Below are 23715 nucleotides of genomic sequence, written 5' to 3' on the forward strand. Positions count from 1 at the left end.
GCAGGTTCTCGCCACCACTGGAAATGACCGGGCCTGACAGCCAGGGGGCAGGAACAAAAACGCCAAGCGGCCTGTCTGGGACTGGACCGCAGCAGGAGACGAACATGCAACCCCAACTTCCTCCAGATGCTTCCAAAAGCGCAAAGGGTCCTGGGGCTCGCCAGCTACTATCCCTGTCTTCCCCTGGGGGGCTGGGATGGCTCCGCTGAGAGGGGACTCACCCCGTCCCAGACCTACTTGCGAGGCCGGCGTGCTGAGTGGTCCTTCCCTCTCCGTCCCCACCTGGCTCCTGAAATCAGACACACCAGCACACGGTTGCCATTCACTTTTCTGCATACTTTATTTGTTACAAACATACAATTTTTAAATACAGACTGTAAAACTCCATTTGCGGAGTCTGCAATGGTGAGGAGTGCACACCAGCAGTAAGGGCTCTTCAGCTCTGGGCTCTGTGTTTCTGTCAGTTTTGCTAGTTAGTGGTCAGCACGGGACCCGCCGGTCACAGGCCCGTCGGAAGCTTCCGGCCATGCCCACGTGGCAGCCTCGCTGGCGTCCACACCGGCAGGCACCCAAGCTTCCGCCTCTGGGCCGTGAGCGCAACAGCCCGTCTACACTCTGCTTCTGAACGGTTTCCAGGAAGTGTGATTTCTGAACGGCACTGCACCTCACGGGCTCTGAACTGCCCATGCAGCTGTTAAAGTGCATTCTTCTTTTAAAAAATAAGAGGAATAATCTTTACTCTTTAACCAAGGTACTTAAAAAAATGAACTTTTTGGTCTCTCAGCAGATATTCCCAAGTTGATCCTATCGCTACAAATTTCGGCGTTCTATTTACAAGTATTTATAGGGTTACGGGTGGAAGGGGCCTTACAAAATTAAAGGTGCAGCTTCTCTTGAAGCAGAAATCAGTTCTATAAATTCACACACGGGAACACACACTTGGTTTACGACGCACAAGCATGTGGGTATTTACAGAGACGGAAGACGCCCCCAGACCCCTTTTTAAGTACCTAGTTGTCTGTCTAGATCAGGAAGCTCAGTCTCCTGCCATCAAGATTTGGTTTTACATCATTTTGAACGACTTCTGCAGAGTCCCTGCGGGCAGGACCCCAGCCCCGACTTCGGAGTGAACTGTCTAGCGGAAGGAGGCCGGGGGCTGTGCCGGCGTGGAGGGCTCCTGCAGGCCAGAAGCTGTGCCTCTGGAAACAGATCAGGAGACAAATGGACTCAGGAATGATCCTGGGAAAACATTTGCATGAAGGAGCAAAAGGAAGACTCAATCCCCACCAAGCTGTTCAACGACACCTACGGTCTCGGTGATCCCCCCAGCACTGAGGGTCGCTGCAGAAGACCCAGGGCAACAGCCTCCTGCTACCGCAGCCGGTGGGGTGAGGCTCGAGAAGCGCGCCCCGTGCTCGGGCTTGCACAACCCCGTGAACTCCCCCAGGCCGGAAAGCCTTGGTGCGTGGGGTGCCCTGCGGGTCCAGGCCTTGTGTCCGAGCAATGAACAGCGAAAACCGCCTGACGCCTACGACACACGTGCTTCTAGAGAGTCTGGTCCTGCAGTGTTCTTGGGCCTCTCCCTGCAGTTGTGTCTCTGAAAACGGAATTTAAAAAGAGAAGGAACATCCCTCTGCCATTGTTTCCAGCCAGGCCGTTCTGAACAGCCCAATCTGCCGACGCCAAGAACACCGGGGATGCAGTCTGCCGCTGGACCTCCCAGAGGCAGGACAGACAGACACACTCGCACACAGGCAGCACGAAGGGGCTCTCCCGCTTGCCCTCAGCAGGACCGCCTCCAGGTCACCCCCGACCGACACAGTGGACCCTCCCTTGTCGGGGTCCGCAGACCTCTCACACACAGGGCCCCCGAGATTTGCTCCTGGACTCCCGACCTCAAGCTCGCTTAAGTACAGCCAGGCCCCCTCATCAGACCGTCTGCTGGCACACCCCCACGGGGGAGAACCCCCACTTGGCTTCAAATGAAGCTTCGTTCCTCCCGCGACGAGGGGCCCACGGAGCAGGGGATGACCCATGCGGCAGCTGCGCCGTTAGAGCGGGGCCTGGCCAGTCCCACCCGCACATCTGACTTGAAAGGCAGGAGCCAGAATTGCAACACAAGGGAGATGGTGAACAAGGGTGGTCACGCTGACGGCACAGTCCCTATTTCCTCAGGAAACTCAGAATACATTCATCGAAGTCTGACTTGGGTCACGGGTAAGGGGCATCACCCGGAACGTGCCAGAGTGCTCAGTCTTCATGATACGCCTTTATCATGTTTTCACTTTCCCAATCAGATTTTCACCCTGACAACTGGCCCACATTTATTCAAAGAATGGTCTGCTGAAGCCATCAGTAAAGAAACTTCATTTTAAGACCAAGGACCAGGAACAGTGACTTTACCTCGGGAACTGGGATAAAAGAACTCACTGTCCCCGAGTGAGCTATGGAAACTTTGCGGGGGGGGGGGGGGGTTGAAAATCAATGACTTTGCTTTCCTAGATTTAGAAACTGGGCAAGTGACGTTCTAGTTTGCCATTTCCGCCCTCTATCTCCAATTTCAAAAACGGGGCGCCGACGCGCACTTCTTGTGTATTTTTCTTAGGTAAATGTGGTTTTCCTTCTTTTTTCTTTTCTACAACCTATCCCCCAGGCCGCCCATGTGCCCATTATCTAGGTTACTCAAGGGGGACAGCGTATGTTTCGGAAGACAGTTCGTGGATTTACAGTACTCTAAAACCAACCCTGAAAATGGATCATCTCATTCACTTACTCTAACTTCAGTGCTGTTGTTGGCAGGAAAAAAAAAAGTTACCTTAAGGCTTAAGGGAAAGTAACTTATTAAATTGTGAATGCAGCATTGTTTACTCTCCCATCGACTGGAAGCTAGCAGAATGCATTCTGGATCAGTAATACAAACTTCCTAACATTAGCAAAGATTCTCACTCTTCTTACACAGAACAATATCCATAAGATTATCTAAGGGAGCCTGAGAAACCATGTTCTACATCACACGAAGATCCCATGAATTTCATTATCAAAAAGTGCTTTATCTTTGAGAAATATGTCGGGGTTCCAATGGAAATATACAATGTAAGATCACTCGACACTTTCTCAAGTGAAGTACAAAGTAGAAAAGGAGCAAAACGGCGGGAGGCTCTGCTCTCTGAACAGGCCTCATGCATGTGACTTTTAGGGTGTACTACATTAAAACTGTTTTCAGAGTCAACAGTGGCACTTTACACCACTCTCCCTATTCTAAAACCTGAGATTGGACACCAAAGCAGTCAACTTTGTTACTTATCAGAGCAATTCTGATCCTTCCTAAAAACAGAAGACAACTCAATTGAATTGAAACTCCAGGGTCAAACCAGGAACGTTCCCCAGGTGGGAAGGAGCCGGACCACATGCGCATCCAACGCCAAGAGTGGCCCGAGCAAGGCCTCTCGGTGAGCCCCTTTCGCACCCGCACCGGAGGTCACTTCCCTCCTTCCCTCTCACTGATCAAGGCCACGCTATTTGCAAATGAATATCTACTGAGAGATCAGTTGTGCATTGGACAAAGTACCGCAAAGTGGGTTAAAAATGAAAACAAAATTTACAGTGAAGAATTCTGTGCGTGGCTGACACACTCAAGCTTCCCCCTAAGGCTGCCCGCCTCCAGAGCAAGGCGGACGCCCAGGGATAGTTCCGTCTCGACACCTTGTGCAGGTCAGCTACCCCCCCAACACTCACACACTGAGGGCCGGTCAAGGTCACACGGAACAAAGCATCCTCAACAACTAGCCTGAAGTGTGCAGCCGTTTTCAGACCACTCAATATGAGGGCACTATAACCAGCCTCTTCTGCCCACGACCCTGCATCGTTTCAGATAAGACAGGACAACTGTTTTGTTTTGAGAAAAGTGAAGCTTGCGTCTCTTTGAAAGACCTGCAATTGACTGCCAGGCGAGGGAGGGGCCGGGCCACCCGCACCCCCTGCAGCACCCCCAGCCCCTCCCCCGGCAGGCAGGCGGCAAACTGTTGTGGAAAGTGACCTGACAAGCAGCCGTGTGTCACGGCCACAGCCCTCCTGACCGACTCCACGTCTCCCACCGCAGCTCAGGGTGTCTGCGCTTCCCGTTGGGCTTCCACTGTGAGTTCTGGGTGCCATGGATAGTCCCGTGGCGCTCTGTGCAGTAAATGCACTGAAGGCTTTCTCCGCGGACTAGAACCGTCCCCCTACTCGAACCAGAGTGGGGACCATAGAAACCACGAGGCGACGGCGGGATGTCGCCACGCAGTTTCGCTCTTTTGATTCCACCGTTCCAGCGACTGGACTGCTCGGGCCGACGCGGCACCGGCTTGAGAAACACTCTGCCCACAGCCGCAGAAGGGATCCTCGTTCCCCGCTTCTTAGAAACCGGACTGTTTTGAACATGTGATCAGCTGGGAGTTTTGCCAAGGTGGAAGGACGAGCTCTACATCACTGTTCATAGTAGAGGATGAAAACCAGAACAACAAAAATCTGGTTGTTTCCCAGAGTCTGTAATGCCATTTTCTAATCGGAATTAACAGATTTCCTTTGCTAAGCGCTGCTTCTGAACGAGTTCTGAAATCTGGCCTCGGTACCCGGCCACTCATCAAAAGAGCGGTCTCTCTGACCCGCGGACTTCTACTGCCCCAGAACAGTGCGTGCAGTGGGGGTCAGCGAAATGCTACAACCGACCCACACCCTTCTGTCATCTCCCTGCAGTGAAGAGAGAGGCCGGGAGCCACTCCTGCAGGACAAACTAACCTCAGAGATCGGTTAAGACTTACAAACCCACCACTATGACGTTTACCACTTAATCTTACATAGGCAGGTCAAAATTTTAATATAAATTACTTTTTCCAACACATAGCTTATGCATTCTTTGCTCCTTTTTTTGGAGGATTCTCAAATTGGTATCTAAAGATTTACATATGATATATTACTGTTACATGGTCTAATGACTAAGAAAATTTCTCTGGTAACCAAAGCTGATGCCATATATGGTAGTGTTCTTGGCATATGTTCTATACGCCTCAGACCACTTCCACATTCTTTCTATTCAACTAATTATAGCTTAGGAGCCACTGGTGAAGGACTGTGAAGACCCTGTCACTTCTACAGACTAGAAGGGCAAGGCCAGTTACTGCAATTCAGCCAAACAAAAAGAAAAGGAAAAATGCGCCAGCCCCTTGCAAAGGGGAGGTACTGCACCTTAGCAAAATCGAACGGGCTCGCTGCCGCTGCGCAACGGAGCCACCACCGAAGCAAAACAAGTTGGTCTGAACGGGAACTGTACACGGTGTGAGAATGAACAAGTCACAGCAGTGAGCGGAGGGCTGCAACCTGGTTTCTCCCTGCTGCCTCCCAGCTGGAAACCGCAACAGCTTCTCCAGATCGAACGCCGGCTTCGCGGCGCGCCCTTCCTAAAACGGCTTAGGGATCTGTTCTCCGCAGCAAAGAAATCAACACTCAAAACACACAGGTCAATACAGCAGGACATTATTGAAAACAGCTGCCTTGTGGTACAAAATACAGTACGAGTATATACGGATGTCCTTAAAACATCAAAAATACTATTGCTCCCATACAATTTAGGAAACATTCTTTGCGACGGAGAAAGTTTTTTAAAAAAAGGAAAAGCTTTAAAAAAAATCCGTTTAAAAAGTCTACTGTGGAGGATGAGAGTAGAGAAATAGTCTGAAAAGGGCACCAATGTTTGTGGCTCTTCCACTTTTTTAAAAAAAAAAAACCCTAAGATCAACAATATTCTGAATCATAGTCTAATTTTTTAAAAAAAGCCTAATTTTATGTACAGTTCTTTCCCTCCCTCTCGGCCACGATGCATGAAGATGACCTTTTTGTAGATTACTTATTTCCCAATAAATACAAAAAGATTGTATAGATTGAATAATACCAAACTCAGATAATAAAGGGTATGCAATAAATTAAATGGCAGCTCAGATTAAAGGCAGGCATGCAGTTAAAAAAGAAAAATACTAAGATTGTGGAGGTGGGGTTACTTGCCTCCTGGTTGAGAAGGTGTTACCCAAAGAACAGCTACAAACTTGGGAAAGAACGTTAGCTCCCGTTCAATTCCAAGTCGCCTAGGTCTGTGCCACTTCTAGGAATACCTTGGTGATGGGGAGGGATGTACTTGATTAGTAAAAATCATTTCTACTGAAAATCCATTTAAAATATAGAAGAGGCGATCCTTGAAAACCCCAACTTTTATTCTTGAAAAACAGCTGGATAAACTGGCGAAGGCCAGTCTGTTGAAATTTCAAGATGGTAGAAAAATGCTTCCGGGACACGGTCAGCATTGCACGTTCCCTTCATCTCCACCCCGATGGATTTCAGCTTCTAAAGGGCGCACTGCTCCAATCACTCTCATCCATCATTTGCCAACTTTGATCGGGAGGTACTGAAACAATGGATCGAGTTCTTAAAAATTTACTTTAGAAAGAAAAAAATGATGCTGGAATTCTGGACCTGAGGATCTTTAGTATTTCAACAAATCCACAGACGGAACTGAAGGTAGGTGAAGACTTCAGTTTTGGTTATTTCCAACTTTTCTGTGAGGACGTATATTCCATTAAAGCTCAGGCTTGCAGCCGCACTGTTCCTTTTGTAGGTATCTTCAAGTTTTATCTTCAAGTTGAAAATCCAGTCAACCAGTGGCCCAAACAGCTGAATTAGCCATAATTCAGTGGCTCAGGTGAAACAGCCACAGGGATCTGGCTCTCATTCACCCCTAAGCCATCTCATGGTGAGGACCTCTGTGCCTGGAAACCAGGGGAAGGACTTCAGTGAGCATCAACTAAGCCACTCACGACAGTCCTTGTGCTTAATGTCACATTTCTTCCTGTGCCCACCTCAGCAACCCCCAATGTAAAACAACCCTTGGCTCTGAAAAAACCCTTGGCCAACTTCTAAAATCCTTTAGTAACAGATTCTAGTTGCAGAAATGACATCTGAATCCCTTGGCATCCAGGAAAACAAAGCCACAAAGAGACAAAGACACTGGTCCTGGTTCCACGCAAAACCATTTTAGACGAAATGGACCCAATTTCTTTCTATATTCCCTGGTGGCTTCCTGAATTCTCATTCTGCCCTGTCCATGATTATTAGAAGTCGCGCTCCTTTTCACGAAACCTGCACCCTCAGAACGGGGCAGAGACCAAGGCCTCTCTCTTCTCAAGAATTCCACGAAGACCTAGATATGCTGATCTCAATAGAGGTGGAGACCGACCCCACAGCACTGAGGCCCGGTGAGCTCGTCAGGCCAGGACCCCCGGGTAGAACACAAAAGCAGTTGTCTCGGATGGGTTTGGGGAATCCGAGTGTTCCCTGGCCCCGGGCACGAGGGGATCTGTGCCCCTGCAGGGCTGCCCTGACCGGGTCACGTGCCCCGGCTGGAAACGATGGAAACCGAGAAGCCTTCGCTCAGGCCGTCTGCCTCCGTTCTGCAGGCTGGTCGGGGTCAGTTCCTCGGAACTTTGCTGCTTTCCTCGAATTGTCCGCGATGGTTCTCTTGTAGTTATTTCTTTCAATGAACTGTTCTGTTTTTGAACTTTGTGAGCTCCCGACGGGGCCCCCTTGCCCCGCTTCCACTAGCCCCCTGGGGAAAAGCAGGAAGGGGGCTCTCCAGCCAAGGGGATGGTGGGGGGGGGGGCGGGGGGGCCCATGGGGGAAGCGGCGGCCTCAGTCCTCGTCCACCTCCTCGCCCTCCGACTCGTCGCCGCCGCGCCTCTCGTACAGCTTATCCCTCTGCCGCTCCTGGATCTCCTTCATCTCGTCCGCGTACCGGCAAAAGGCGCCCCCGAACTTGCCCCAGGCCTTAAAGGGGACGGTGATGGCGTTGCGATAGGACGGCTTCACCTCGCTCACGCGCAGGAACACGCCGTACTTGTTGCAGCCCACGTCGAAGAAAAAGCGCTTGGAGTCCACAGTGATGGACGTGCCTTCCGGGAGCTCGCCGTACAGGCCGCCGCCCGCGCCCCCCGCGCCGCCACCCGGGCCGCCCGCCAGCTCGTCGTCGTCGCCGCCGTAGTCGTCGATGAGCTTCGCCAGCGCGTCCCGGAACTCGATGAGGCCCTGCGCGGGCAGCGCGATGGTCTGGCCGCTCTGCAGGCCGCCGGGCCCGGGGCCGCCGCCGCCGCGGTTGACCGTCTGGCGGATGCGCAGGAAGCGGCCGCGCTGGTTCTCCTTGAGGTCCAGGTAGTACTTGCGGTTCTCGCGCACCAGGAACTCGCTCTTGAGCGCGCGCCGCGGCCCGCCGCCCTCCTCGGCGCCTGCCGCCGCCGCCGCCACCTGCTCCGGGCTGCTGGGGCCCAGCTGCGCGTAGTGCTCGATGAAGTCGCCCAGGTAGTCGCGGAACTCGGCGGCCACCGCCATGGACAGCGTCAGGCGGCTCTTGGAGCCCCCCGCGCCCACCTCGGCGATCTTCAGGAAGCGGCCCTTGGCGTTCTGCTTCACGTCCAGGTAGAAGCGCTTGTTCTGGATGTCCAGCCGCTTCGAGGCCAGCTCCTGCGTCTCCTGCTCGCCGCCGCGCGCCGCGGGCTGGAAGCCGCCGGGCCCGCCGCCGCCGCCGCGTTCGCTGCCGCTGTCGCCGTCCGCCATCTTCTCGGCCGCCGCCGCCGCCGCCGCGCTTCGGCCGCCGCCGCCGCCCGCCGCGCTCGCGCCCGCCCTCCGCCCTGCGGCTCGCTCTCCGGGGCCCCCAGCCTCGCCCGCCGGCCGCTCACGCGCTCCCGCCGCTCATCGCCGGCCGCCGCCGCCGCCGCCGCCCCCCATCGCCCCGCGCTCCGCCCCGCCACTTCCGTCCGGCTCGCGCCAGCTTCCGGCGCGTGCCCCCTGACGACACCCGCCCCGCCCACACGCCCTCGCGGCCGGAAGCGCCGCGCGCCGCGGCGGCGGTGGGGCGCAGGACAGTGACGTCACGGCGCGCGGCGCCCTGGGAAGCGGAGAGTCCCGGGAGGGGGAGAACGTCCAAGAATGGGGAGGGCGCGGGAGGGCCCGGAGACGGTGTGCGTCCGGTCTGCGGTCGCGTGTCTCCCGGGTCCCAGACCCGTCGAGATAACTGCACTCCTTGTAGGAACAGCGGTCACAACTGCGGCGACCTCTAGAGGGAGAGTCATTAATGGAGGGAGGAGGCCGGGGTCGTCCGCCTTCAGAACAAAGCTGACCCGGTAGCGTTGCTGGGCAACGGCCGGGGAGCGGCGGGCGCTGCGCGTCACGTGGGCGCGGTGACGTCATCGCTGCGGGCGGGAGGGGAGGTGGGGTGGGGGCGCAGCTTCCGTCCGCCGCCGTGTGGGCCCGGGCGGGTCGGGCCGAAAAGCGTCGGGGCTGGGGAGAACGTGGGCCCCTCCGGGCGCCGCAGCCCGTTCGGCCTCCGCGAAGGGTGTCCCCGCGGCCCGGCGCAGCTCGGAACGACCCGCCGCCCCTCTGCTCTCGCGGGGCAGGCCTGCTCTGCCCGGCGGGTCGCATCTCGGGCTTGGGTTCGGAGCCGAGGTCTCACCTCTTGGGTGTATTTGGTGATCACGTGTTTCTCAGATCCTTTGCAGTTCGTGTTTAAACTTGTGATGACGTCATGCCTCACGGGTTTTCTCGTTGGTGACATTTGGGTGCACCCTGTGGAGCAGAGATTCTGAGCCGTGTCCGTCAGACGGCCAGCTGTTCCCTGCCGTTTGGTGGACGGGGACGGATCCCGGCAGGTGGTGGTGGGGGTGGTGACCTCGGGCGGACGGAGCACCTGTTCCCACACGGCAGGAAGTCTGGTTTGGCTGGAGCCCAGGGTCTGCGCGGAGGGGGCGGGGAACACCGCCGCGGGAGGGCCTTGACCTCTAGGCAGGGGTTGGGGGCAGAGCTGTGTGAGCGGCCGAGTGACATGTGTGTCTGCTCTGTTGTTGGAGGACGTGACCGCGGGCACGGGATGGCATGGCGGGGTCCATTAGCGGCGACAGCTGTGTTGTAGCCCCAAGGGAGCAGGGACTGGATATGGCTGGTGCCGAGGGAGGGAGCACGTGGGGCCTTTGGGGCAAGAAAAGCTTCAAGATTTAAAAACCCGATGTGGGGGGAGGCAAGAGGAGTCTGTGTTGATGTTAGACCGCCCAAGGCTGCTGGGGAGGACCAGTCCTGGAGATGATGGGGAGCACTAATGAGAGACTCCGGGTCCCATCCCTGAGCTGCTCCTCCCCCATGCAACTCACAGAGAATGGAGCCCAGCGGGATGAGCTTTGGTGCATTTTTGTGGTATCACATTCCTTGTCCAGAAGCTTATTTCTTCTCAATGGCCTTAAAACACCTGCTGTGACTGCCTTATGGCAAATCCAGCACAGATGCCCGGGTAGGAGTGTCAGGTGGAGTGTTAAATTTAAAGAGCTGGCTGGCTGCCAAGAAGAGACAGGGTCTGTGGGACGCAGACAAACCCAGTGGAGAGGGGCAGCAGGGTTGGGAACCACACGTGGGATGGATCTGGTCTTAGCTCCCAGGAGACAGTGTGGAGGGATCAGGGAGGCAGACAAGATGGGAGGACAAAGACTGAGGATTCGGTGGTACAGTTCATACTGAGCCTGCAGAGCCACTGCCCACAGGTTCCGGGGATGGGTAAAAGTCACACAGCTCCCATACGTGTAGCAGAGATCCCCGATCGTGTTGCAATTCTAAGTTCTCTTTCTCACGCCGCCATTTGGGAGTATGTAAGCCAGATGTCCCGGTGCTATAGAGTGAATGTGGGTGGGGAAGGACAGCACCCAGCAAACAGGCGTCCAGCTGCCTTCCACAGGCTTGAGCCAGCCCCGAAGCTGGGGAGCACAGAGTGGGTGTCCGTTCAGTGAGGGCCTGCAGTGGCCAGGAGATGGGCACGGAGGGAAGGGCTCAGCCCTGGCAGGTGAGCAGGGAGCGTAGACGAGAGATAGGAGCTCCTGGTACAGAGGCGAGAAGATGGGGCTTTCTGCCAAAGGCCGCGTTGGCACCAGGGCCTGAGTGAGGCCTCCTGCCGAGGAGGAGGCTTGGGCATGACTAGAATCCGCCTGAGCAGCTGGTCTGGCTGAGGCTGGGGCCAAAGCTTGCTGCTTCCTGCAGCCGCCGTGAGCAGTTGGCGCTGGGCAGAAGATGCAGATGGCGGTGGTCCTTGCCAGGGCTGAGGAGACACACGAGGGACTGGGGTTGGTGGCCTCAGATGACCAGCCCTTCTCCCAGTTCTTGCTCCACATCCCTGTTACTGTTCCTATTAAGCTTAAAATGGAAACAGCGGTTCAAGAGTAGCACTCTTGACCCATATCCCCCAAATGTCAGTATTGTAGCACCTTTGTTCTCTCTCTCCTTTTCTTCCCCCAGAACTATCTGAGAATGAGCGGCAGACAGGATGCCATGGTGTCCGGGGGCGCCCTCGTCGCAGGCACTGGCACTAAGATTCCTGGCTGCACCCCGTTTGTGGATCTGTCTCAGCATGACGTTCTGGTCACGATTCCCAGCTGGCGTCCATCGAAACCTCCAGCGACATCTTGGTTTGCTCGTGTATAGACTGAAGAGATTGCCTCATCCGGGCTGGCAGAAGGCCCACACCTGCTGTCGTTCTGGGCATTTTTGTCTCCTGTGGAGGTAGAAAATCAATTCCTTGCTCCGGTATGGAGTTCCAGGCAGTTTCTAGCCTTGGGGCTTCTCAGTCAATGCTCTCCAGGATTTGAAGCTGCTCTTGGCTTAAAACAAGCTCTTGGGCACTCCCAGAGGCTGGCAGACAGCTTCACTTGTCAGCCCCGTGTAGCCTGTGCTCACCAGCACTGCTGGGGGCCTTGGGAGCCCCAGGAGAGGTGTAGTCCCTCCTGGAAAGATTCCAGCCTCCACTGCCCAGCACTTGGTGACGGCGAGCGGCTTCCTTCCAGCTTCCCAGCCATCAGCCTGCTCCCTCGGCGGCCCATGAGCTCCAGAGCAACTTCCCCCTCCTTGCCGATGTTTGTCCTGGGCGTGTGGATGTCTCCCTTAGGCTGCCCGTTCTTTGAAGACGCGGTGTTGAGTTGAGAGCACACCCGCATTAAACCCAGAAGTACTTTTTCTCTTTGGGGGAAAGTATGTTTGTCAGATGAGAGGGATGAAACCCGCAACAGAACAACCTTAAAAAAAAAAAGGATCCCAGGGTGCTTGGCTGTCTTGGTCGGTAGAGCATGTGACTCTTGGCCTCACGAGTTGTGAGTTCAAGCCTCATGTTGGCCCTGGAGCCTACTTAAAAAAGTAAAATAAAATTGGGGCACCTGGGTGGTTCAGTGGGTTAAGTGTCTGACTCTGATTTCAGATCAGGTCTTGATCTCAGGGTTGTGAATTCAAGCCCTGCAGTGGGCTCCATGGTGGGCATAGAGTGTACTTAAAAAATTAAATTAAGGGGCACCTGGGTGTTTCAGTGGGTTAGGCCGCTGCCTTCGGCTCAGGTCGTGATCTCAGGGTCCTGGGATTGAGTCCTGCATCGGGCTCTCTGCTCAGCAAGGAGCCTGCTTCCCTCTCTGTCTCTCTCTGCCTGCCTCTCTGCCTACTTGTGATCTCTGTCTTTCAAATAAATAAATAAAATCTTTAAAAAAAATTAAATTAAAAATAAAATTTTAAAAAGGGAACAGGATTCCTAGAAATAGAACAGTCAGAAGTTGTAGTCGCTGGTTATGCATAAGCAGGTCTGGGGAGGCCATGACTAGGATCACTCTTGCCTCGAATGGAGGGCAGCCTCTCCTGGGGGACAACAGGGCGTGAGGAGCCCCCTCCCAGCTGCTCGGGGACATGTTTGACCTTTCCCAGTGACCCTGCATGACCTGAGGTCTCCACAGAGCCAGACAGCAGCCGTCTTTTCTGGCTGCTCGTTCCATCCAGAATATCTTAGGGTTTTGCCCTCGCGCCAGAGCTTCCTGGGAAGTTTGCTTCTGCCTCTCTTGCCCCTTCCAGAAGGTCGTCTGGCTGAGCCCTTGTCCTCTGCCTGGTGAGTCCGTGTGCCCTCGCTCAGCCAGCCTCCCTTAGGCTGGTGATGCCCAGGCCTCTGCTGCACACAGAGCAAGGCCACATGGTTGAGGGACCCAGGGGTGGAGATTGAAACTGGCCCTGTGACCAGGGGTTACAGTCTGAGGTGCCCGTTCGAGCTGACGGTTTCACTCCATGAACAAGCGTGTGCGCTTGCACAGGGACGTGGGCAGATGTAGAAGCATACACCTGCGGACACACAGATGTGGGTGCGTGTCTGTGTGTTTCCTCAAAGCAGCGACACCCCAGCCGCAGTGGGCACACTGAGCACCACATCTCAGTCTCTCAATTCTGTTCTCTGCTGGAAGGAACCAGAGCTGCTTCAAGAAAGGCCTGGCTCCGGGACAGGGCGGAGTGAGTGCAGGCTGAGCCTGGAGAACTGGTGGCAGCACGTGCTCAGAATGTGAGGGGGCGCCCCAAACAGTCCCTCGGGCGGGCTAGGTCTGGGACCACGTAAGCATCAGAGAACGACAGCCACAGACTGTAGCCGGTGCCTAAGATCAGAATCCCCTGTGCACTTCCTGATGCGAATGAGAGAAGGAAAGCCTGTCCCTACCGGAAAAAGGCCAGTGATAAGGAAGAGAAGATGAAATTTGAGAAACATTAAGTGGCCAACAGGGTAACAATGGACAAAAAAATACCCAGGAGATGTTGAGCCTGGCGGGTAGAGCTTGCTGAGTGGCTCAGGTGTGTGTCTGGTCCCAGTGCAGGTCCACGCCGGACATACCTGCTGCCCCACTGCATCCCTAGGTCCTCCCACCGTGGTTCCCCTGAGCATTCCCGCCAAGAATGTCCGTCATGTAACCATACTGTTTGAATTTCCTGGCTGTGACCGTGAACAATGGCTGTAGCCACACGGAAACATTGGAAAGTGCAAAGAGCTTTGGGGCTGCAGTTTATAGAAATATGCACATGTGCAGAGTGACGGAGTATCAGGAGACAGTGTCAGCTGTGGGACAGTGGGCGGGGCCTATGCAGGAATTCTCACCTGGCTTCTCTCCTGGAGCTCTCTGCAGGTATAGCTGAACAATTCAGTTGGCAATGTGTTTTTTTTTTTTTTTTTTTTAAGATTTTATTTACTCATTTGAGAGGGAGTGCACAAGCAAGGGAAGCAGCAGCAGCAGCAGGAGAAGCAGACTCCCTGCCAAGCAGGGAGCCGGATGCGGGACTCGATCCCTGGACCCTGAGATCACGACCTGAGCCGAATGCAGACCATGAACCCACTGAGCTCCCCAGCATCCCGGGTTTTATTACAATAGTATTAAGAACAAACGAATGATAAAAAGAAAACCTGGTATATGAACTAATGTTAACAATACTTGATGGGGGGGCACCTGGGTGGCTCAGTGAGTTAAGCCTCTGCCTTCGGCTCAGGTCATGATCCCGGGGTCGTGGGATTGAGCCCCGCATTGGGCTCTCTGCTCAGCGGGGAGCCTGCTTTCCCCTTCTCTCTCTTCCTGCCTCTCTACTTGTGATCTCTGTCTGTCAAATAGATAAATAAAATTTAAAAAAAAAACAAACATCACAATAAAGCGGGTCAGATGAATTTTTTTGGTTTCCCAGTGCATATGGAAATTAGATTTACCCTGTGGGTTCTGTGTGCAATAGCATGACGTTTAGAAAGAACCTACAAGCCTTAATTAAAACATCCTTTGAGGGGTGCCTGGGTGGCTCAGTGGGTTAAGCCTCTGCCTTTGGCTCCAGTCATAATCTCAGGGTCCTGGGATCCAGTCCTGCACTGGGCTCTCTGCTCGGTGGGGAGCCTGCTTCCTCCTCTCTCTCTCTGCATGCCTCTCTGCCTACTTGTGGTCTTTCTCTCTCTCTCTGTCAAATAAATAAATAAAATCTTAAAAAAAAAAAATCCTTTGTTGCTGAAGTAAACTATATTATCATGAGAGTTGTCTGTGAATCATCATCACTGACCAGAGATCATCTTAATGGATAAAATAGTAATGAAAAAGCTTAAATCTTACGAGAATCAGCAAAATGGGCTGCAGACATTAAATGAGCAAATGCTGATGGGAAAAATGATGCCCACAGACGTGCTCAACCAGGTCTGCCAGAAATCTAAAATTTGTTAAAAAAAAAAAAAAAGCAAAATCCATGAAATACAATAAAGTGAAGTGAAATTCAATGAAGTGTGCCTGTGTGTGTATATATACAGAGTGTGAGAAAGCGAGAGAGAAATTTATTTTAAGAATTGCTCATACTGGGGCGCCTGGGTGGCTCAGTGGGTTAGGCCGCTCGCTGCCTTCCGCTCGGGTCATGATCTCAGGGTCCTGGAATCGAGTCCCGCATTGGGCTCTCTGCTCAGCAGGGGGCCTGCTTCCCTCCCCCCTCTGCCTGCCTCTCTGCCTACTTGTGATCTCTGTCTGTCAAATAAAATAAATAAAATATTAAAAAAAAAAAAAGAATTGCTCATACTGTTATGGGCACTGGCGGCAGCTGGAGACCCAGCAATGAGCTGATGTTGCGTCTGGAGGCAGAGTTATTTCCCTTGGGGGGGAGCCTCAAAGTTTTTCTCTTAAGGCCTTCAACTGATTGGATGAGGCCCACCCACGTGATGGAGGGTGTTCCGCTTTAACCGGAGTTTGCTGATGTAAATGTTGACCTCACCTAAAGCAGACTTTCACCCTGACATCTGGTTTGGTGTTTGACCAAATATCTGGGTGCTGGGGCCTGGCCAAGCTTTCCTACCCATCATGGTGTGAAGACACACACATTACTTTGTCTAGCTGGAGTGAACAATGTTCACTGTTGTATAGACACTCTGTGGGCGCCTGGGTGGCTCCATGGTTAGGTGTCTGCCTTTGGCTCAGGTCATGATCCCAGGGTCCTGGGATGGAGCCCCAAGTCAGGTTTCCTGCTTGGTGGGAAGCCTGCTTTCCCTCTTCCACTCCCCCAGCTGGTGGTCCTGCTCTGTCTCTGTCAAAGAAATAAATAAAATCTTAAAAAAAAAAAAGACGCTATAGGGAAATGCCACCAGCTTGCGGCTTCAGGGTCATGGCTGCTGTCACCAACAGGCCAGGGGACTCTGGAACTTGTTTTCTGGGGCACACAGGTGGGGCTTGGCTTGGGTGAACACCCAGGAGCAGTTTCCCGAGCTGTTGGGCCTGGAGTGGCTGGGTTCATGCTCGCTGTTGGAGGCTTTCACTGCTGCTGCCCCTTGGAACAATTTGTTACTTAAACTGTAACCCGTGGAGGATTTTACTAGTTACTAAGCACATTTAGATATGGCCTTAAGAAATACATATACTGGCAACAGGTCTTTGGGGAGAAGGAGGATATACGACCGTGAAGCTGGGCAGCTGGGGATGCCCGGCTCACTCAGGGCAGAAGGCCACCCCTTCACAGAAGCCGGGCAGCCGGGAGCGCCTGGCCCGCCCAGGGCGGAACGCCGCCTGCTTCAGGGAAGCCGAGCACCCGGGAACGCCCGGTCAGCTCAGGGTGGAATGAAAACCACCTGCTTCCCTTTTCCGTTATCGCTCCTTTCTCTTCCCAGAAGCACTGTTGTTAGTTAGATGAGTCCTTTGAATGTGCTTGTTTAACTATAAACCTTACCCTCCTCCTTGCTTGTCTGCAAGATGTGACTAACGTTTGACCTTCGTGGATCCTTCTATTGGCTATTGTTTTCTATCCAATAAAAGTGAGGCTGTGGAGTTGCTCATGGCAGCAGTCCTTTTCAACTGTTGTGCCCTGCTCCCAGTCTTTTGCAGCTGACTTGTTTGTGCCTAATTCTTCTCTCTTCGCCAGCTGGAAGCGGCATTTCACCTGCATTCCGCATAGACGGGGAGCTGTGTGTGTGTGCGCTCAGTGCAACCACGCTGGCTTCTCTGTCCCGTCTGCGCCTGTGGCTTGTCCTTCCCTTTCTTCAGGGTGGTCTTGGTGGCAGTCCGTGTGTCGGTTCGTCAGTATGCGGCAAACACTGCAGTGTGTCCCCAGCTGCCAGCCTGACCCCTCCAGCAGCTGGCTCGCATCTGATGGCATTGTTCTGGGGTGAGGCCCCCCGTGGATTCTAACAGAGCAGCCGAGAACCCGGGTCACACCCCAGTGCGTCAAGGCTGCTGGGTTTGAGTGGGGAGTAAAGAAAGCACGAGTTTGTTAGACAGGAAAGGGCAGCCCCAGCCCGGCAGGTGGAGCAGGAGTAGAGGATGAGCCAGGGAAGCTTCCAGGCTTCCAAACACACTGCCCTGGGAGCCGAGGGCCGCCCGCATGGGGAAAGCGGGCCTGTGGACCCCTCTCTGTGTGCGCAGTGCCTTGGGGTCTGGCCGTCCCTGCATGGCCCCCTAGACAGCTTGCAGGCCTTGTGGCTGCCTTGGTTCCCGCTGAGCCATCCCCTCAGCCCAGCCTGCCTGTCACCTTCCCCGGACGCCCCCTGGGGGTCCTGGTGGTCCTTCACACCAGCCCATGGGCATTGAGGGCTCTCTGAGCTCGAACAGCTTTGTCCTGGCTGGTCCTTCTGTCACTGTTGGATGCCCTCATGCACTCTGTGGCTGTGGCTGGCTGTCCTGCCTCCACCTCGGACTTGGTGTGGCTGAGACCAGCCCCCAGCTCCCCCCAGGCCCAGCCCTGCTGTTCCCACTGTTGGAGGCTTGGCCATGCCATCTGCTTCCGAGGCACCTGCCATGGCTGAATGTACCTAAAAATGGAGCTTGATGCTGGGGGTCAGAGCCAGGAACCAGAGCCTTGAACATGCCCTCATTGCCAAAGCCTGGCCCTCTCCTGTCTTCGCAAAAGGGTAAACTCCCCCGGGTCCAGGGACCATATTTTCCCTCTCTCTCTTTCCAATCAGTTCGCATTTTCACACCTGCCCATGGGGGAAGCAGCCAGAAGCCACCCCCCACCCCCAACCCGTGGAGTTGCTTCTCTATTTGAGCCAAGTTTCGTTTCAGGAGATGGAAAGATAGTCTTTTTCAATTACCATTGATTAAAACCTCACTAAAATATTGAAGGAAATTTAAAAACCAACAAACTCATGGGGCACCTGGGTGGTTCTGTGGGTTAAGCCTCAGCCTTGGGTTCAGGTCCTGATTCCAGGGTCCTGGGATCGAGCCCTGCATCTGGCTCCCTGCTCAGCCGGGAGCCTGCTTCTTCCTCTCCCTCTGCCCCTCCCCCTGCTTGTGTATCTTCTCCTACTGTGTTTTTCTCTGTCGAATAAATAAAATCTTTTAAAGATAAAAAAAAAAATTCACAGGAGTGCCTGGCAGACTCAGTTGGTGGAGCGTACGACTCTTGATCTCATGAGTTTGAGCCTTATGTTGGACGTGGAGCCAACTTAATAAATAGATTTTTCTTTTCTTTTTTTAAAGATTTTATCTATTTATTTGACAGAGATCACAAGGAGGCAGAGAGGCAGGCAGAGAGAGAGGAGGAAGTAGGCTCCCTGCTGAGCAGAGAGCCAAATGCAGGGCTCAATCCCAGGACCCTGGGATCATGACCTGAGCCAAAGGCAGAGGCTTCAACCCACTGAGCCACCCAGGTGCCCCTTTATTTTCTTTTAAGTAAGCTTGATGCCCACTGTGGAGCTCAACTCACGGCCATGAGATCAAGAGTCACATGCTGTACCAACTGAGCCAGCGAGGCACCCCCCCCAAAATAAACTCTTTTTAAATAAAATGAAATGAAATGAAATTTCCATAGCCATTTCTCAGCGCATCTGCTCCACAAACTGTAACAATGATAGGATCCTTGACAAAAGGCGAGCGCTCAGAGCACATTGGGGAAGACGAGACCCGGCACACGAAGCAAAAAATAGATCAGTTGCACATCTTTAAAATGAAAAACTTTCATGCATCAAAGGGCGCTACTGTTAAGGAAAAGACAGCTCAGAGAATGGGAGGAAATATTTGCAAATCGTGTGTCAGATACAGTATTAATATCCAGAGTAGGTAAACAACTAAAACTCAGCATCAGAGAAACAGCCAGCCCAATTCAAGAATGGGCAGAGGACTGGAACGGACATTTCTCCCAGGAAGACAGCGAATGGCCAAGGAGCGCGTGAAGAGATGCTCGGCATCACGGCTCCTCAGGGAAATGCGAATCAAAACCACACCGACATGGCCCTTCACACCCGTCAGGATGGTTACTGCAACGGGAAAACAGGTGTCGGGAGGATGTGGGGGGGTCTGGAACGCACGCACGGCTGGCGGGAACGCAGTGGTGCAGCTGCGGTGGACAGCAGCGCATGGGGTCTGCAGAGTTACCATGTGACCCAGTAATTCCGCTCCAAGGTATGTACCCCCAAACACTGAGGTATTTGCACACCCATGTTCATGTCACCATATTCACAACAGCCCAGAGGCGGAACCAACCCAGTGTCCTTCGATGGGTGAGTGGCTAAGAGAACTGTGGTCTGTCCACACCGTGGCCCCACTGCAGGGTCCACCCCACTGGAGAGAAGCCCCTGCCCGCCACCAGTGTCTTCCCCTGGACGAGAAGGCCTGCGGTCCCTTCTGGCGCTGATGTCAGCTGCACTGGATTCCCCGGTGACCGCAGGGCCTTGGCACCTCCCAGCAGGGAGCTCCAAGTCTGAGGGTAGCCTCAGGGAAGAGTCTCATCTCCCTTTCTGTCTCCCTAGGGTCTCAGGCAGAAAGAGACCATTTCCCCAAGTTGAGAAATGAGGGTCACCTTATTTCTGATGTGTGGGGAGCCAATGAGGTGTGTTGAACACAGCAGGGGGCCACCTGTGCTAAGCCCCAGGCCAGCACTCCAAGACCCATTACCCACCCAAACCGCAGTTTCGCTCCCCTCCAAATGTGACTTTGTCCAGCCGACCCGGGGCCTGTCTTGTCAGCACTAGGCGCTAATCTGCTGATGGAACCCTTCTGTTCCCTGGAGGAGCGCAACCTTGCTGGAAACGCTGCCTCCTTGCTAATGATTTCCTTCTTTCCACCCCGCTCAGCCCCTGAATACCTTGCCTTTCCTACAGCTCCTTGGGGCTCCTTTGTACTTGCCAGATGGGATGTGGCCTGATTCCTAAATTGTTAAATAAAGCCGATTAGATCTTCAAGCCCCTTTGACTGATTATTTGCTAATTAACAGGAGTGTGTCAAACAGCTCTGAAAATATCTGGGATAATTTCTCAGTCTGCATTGCGGTCCAATCCTCAGAGTGGGCCCCAGGTCGGGGGTGTGGGAGGAGCCGGCCCAGGCTCACTCCTTCCCTCCAGGGGTGCCTCTGGCCTGCCCTGGAGCGTGGCCTCCTTAGGTCGTAAACGTTTACCAGCAACCTGCTGAGTGTGGTTCGGGAAAGGTCCATGATGTTTAGCAGGGGCTCTCGGGGTGGGAAGGTGGGGGCTGCCTCCAGGAGTCTGGTTGGACTCAGGAACCAAGGCCCCCAAGGGCTGGGCTATAGGGAGGTGAGTCTGGCAGCCAGGCTGGGCTGAGGAGGAAACAGAGAAGCCAGGCTCGGTCAGCAGGGCATCCTGCCTGCCCCTGGTGGCCTCGTGGGGCACTGGTTCTCCCAGGCGGGATCCAAGGCTAGGCCGCGGGGTGAGGGTGTGGGGGCTCCATTCCCGCACGTGGCCCTCCTTACTCCCCTGCCAGCTGCCCTCAGCCTCCCGGAGCCCAGAGCTCCGCAGCTGGGCCTCCTCCACCCACCACAGGGTGCTGGGCGTCCAGCCTGCCACCTGCGCTCAGTGGAAAACCTGGTGGGTGTCAAAGACGGCACCAAAACAGGTAAAATGGAATATTAATCATGTTTACATTGGTCACCCGTTGAAATGATAATGTTTTGACAAATTGTGTGGAATAAAACATGGTTAGGATCCAGTGCACCTGTTTCCTGTTTCTCTTCACCCTTCTTTGTTTTCGTTTTTTGTTTGTTTGTTTGTTTGTTTTTTTCAAGATGCAGGGCTCAATCTCAGGACCCTGAGATCACACTCAGCCTGAGCTGGAACGGAGTCCGGTGCAGAACCGACAGCCATCCAGGCCTCCCTCTCTTCGTCTAGCGTGGCTGCTGGGAGGATTCGGATACCATCTGTCGGGGGGACCCTGTGGCTGTCGGACACAGCTCTTCTGGACCAGCGGTCCAGGCATTGGACTTCCAGGACGAGCAGGGTCCCCCAAGTCTGACTACCAGCCCTCCACTCTGCTAAATGAGCACATCCCTCTGAAGACAGGTGTTCTGACTCGGGCAGAGGAGGCACCGCCCAAGCGCCCTGAGCCCCTCCCCACCGCCCGCCCGCGGATTCTCTTCCTCGCAGACCCGTCTGTGTGGGCCCTGTGGGCTCCTGGGTGGTTGGAATCGGTGCTGGGCACAAACGACAGGCTCAGTCCCCAGACCTGGGCCAGGGAGTCTGGTCACGGGCCCCTGACGCCCGCGGGCACCGGCGCTTCCAGACCCACCGCAGAGGCTCCCTGGCCGAGTTCTGGTCGAGGGTGCGGTGTGGGCACACGCAGAGGTGAGTTAAAGCAGAACGGCAGCTGTCATCCAAAAGGCAGCTCTGGCACTGGGGAGGTCTATGTCCCCCGTTTCCGTTCTCGCACATCTGTGTGCATTCCCAAAGCGACCCGAAACTCTGCTGCCCTGTAACTGCTTCGTGCTGCCTGGGAGAACCCCTTCTCGCTTCATCCTGCCGATGCCAACGGCGGTCCCAGCAGCTTCGCGCCCCTCATCGGATTGCCTGCGGTACACGGAGCTCCTGCTGGAACATTCTGAAGTTACCCAAGGTCTTCAACACAATCTTGATATTTCTGCTGGGCCCACTTGGGAGCAAATGTGCGGTTTTTCCCCGAGCTCTGCTGCTGGCCCTCAGCCAGCCAAGGGCGTCCCCACCGCCCTGCCTCAGCTGGTCACATGCCCCACGCACCTCCACGTGGGGAAGGTACTGACCCAGTGCGTCTCTTCCCCGTGGGCATGGGCATGAGTTCTTTATTCAGAGTCCCAGAAGTCTGCTGTCACATGGGCCTGTACAAACATCCCATGTCCGTATAAAAGCGTCCCTCTGGGATGCCTAGCTGACTCAGTCACTGGAGCACGCGACTCTTGATCTTGGGGTTGTGAGTTCAAGTCCCACACTGGGTAGAGAGATGACTTATTAAATTAAAAAAAAAAAAAAAAAACAACTTTGGGGCCACCTGGGTGGCTCAGTAGGTTAAAGTCTTGGCCTTTGGCTCAGGTCATGATCTCAGGGTCCTGGGAACGAGCCCCACATCAGGCTCTCTACTTAGCAGGGAGCCTGCTTCCTCCTCTCTCCCTCTGCCTGCCTCTCCGCCTACTTGTGATCTCTGTCTGTCCAATAAATAAATTAAATCTTAAAAAAAAAAAAAACCCGGGGCACCTGGGTGGCTCAGTGGGTTAAGCCGCTGCCTTCGGCTCAGGTCATGATCTCAGGGTCCTGGGATCGAGTCCCGCGTCAGGCTCTCTGCGCAGCGGGGAGCCTGCTTCCTTCTCTCTCTCTCTGCCTGCCTCTCTGCCTACTTGTGATCTCTGTCTGTCAAATAAATAAATAAAATCTTTTAAAAAAAAAAAAATAAAATAAAAATAAATAAATAAAAAATTAAAAAAAACCCCTTTTTTTGTATGCTATGATTTCCCATTTTATCGTTTGCCACACACTTTCACTTATGGGTGGTTTTTTTTTTTTTTTCTTTTGAGAGAATTTTGCTTTTTATGTCGCTCTTTGTATATATAAACACATATATATCCACATGATACATTTTGCCCTTATATTTCATGCTTTGCCCTTATGCTTAAAAAACTTCCCCATCACTAAGGTAATATAAATATTTAGATATATATTATTTAATGGTTTTCTTTTACATTGACTACTTTTATCAACCTAGATTAATTTTGGTAACATAATTAATTTGCCAAGTAGCTGGCAATGTATCCCAGAAACATTTATGGGGGGAACAGCATTTTTTGGAAGACTTTATTTATTTATTTTTAAATATTTTATTCATTTATTTGACAGAGAGAGACACAACAAGAGAGGGAACACAAGCAGGGGGAGCGGGAGAGGGAGAGGCAGGCTTCCTGTTGAGAAGAGAGCCCGATGTGGGGCTTAATCCCAGGACCCTGGACCTGAGCCGAAGGCAGACACCGGACTGAGCCACCCAGGAGCTTCGGATTTTATTTCCTTATTAGAGGAGGAGGGCGCGTGAGAGAGAGAGATCAGGAGTAGGGGTGCTGCAGGTGCGCATGGCAGGAGCTTGAGGCCCGACCTAATGAACGGTGGATGGATAGTGACATCACGCTCTCAGCAGGATGGGGGATGGGAGGATGTTATCTCCATAAAAAAGAAAGTCTGAAACCGTAAGAGTCTCTTAACTCCAGGGAACAAACTGAGGGTGGCTGGAGGGGTGTGGGGTGGGGGGGCTGGGGTTACTGAGTGGTGGTCATGAAGGAGGTCCTGCAATGTAACGAGCACTGGGTGTTATATGCAATTGATGAATTGCTGAACTTGACCTCTGAAACTAATAATACCCGGTATGTTAATTAATTGGATTGATACCAAATTATATTAGATTTCAAAAGAAGAGGAAGAAAGTTTGTGAATGGATCCCGAGCTCAGTCAATGACGTGGGTGTGGGGGGCACTAGGGAACGTGCTCCTAGAGGATGAGGGGAGATGGGCTTCCCGCTGGGGGTCCAGCAGGGCTGGTGCACTCCAGGCAGGGTTCGAAGGTGTCCACGTGATATCCTATTGTCTCTGCTCTAGGGGTGAGAATTTCCCAGGGTGAGGGGCAGGGGGAGACCCACTCGTGTC

At 53.7% G+C, this 23715-nt stretch overlaps 1 protein-coding gene across 1 annotated transcript; it reads right to left on the reverse strand.

Moving 5' to 3' along the window:
• Nucleotides 1-321: 321 nt before the first annotated feature.
• PURB (purine rich element binding protein B) lies at nucleotides 322-8745 on the reverse strand. The gene has a single exon (XM_032304008.1). The coding sequence runs from the start codon at nucleotides 8629-8631 to the stop codon at nucleotides 7714-7716; it is 918 nt and encodes a 305-aa protein (XP_032159899.1). The 5' UTR covers nucleotides 8632-8745; the 3' UTR covers nucleotides 322-7713.
• Between the last annotated feature and the right edge of the window lie 14970 nt (nucleotides 8746-23715).

The sequence above is a fragment of the Mustela erminea genome, chromosome 11, assembly GCF_009829155.1.
Source record: "Mustela erminea isolate mMusErm1 chromosome 11, mMusErm1.Pri, whole genome shotgun sequence".
Classification (NCBI taxonomy): domain Eukaryota; kingdom Metazoa; phylum Chordata; class Mammalia; order Carnivora; family Mustelidae; genus Mustela; species Mustela erminea.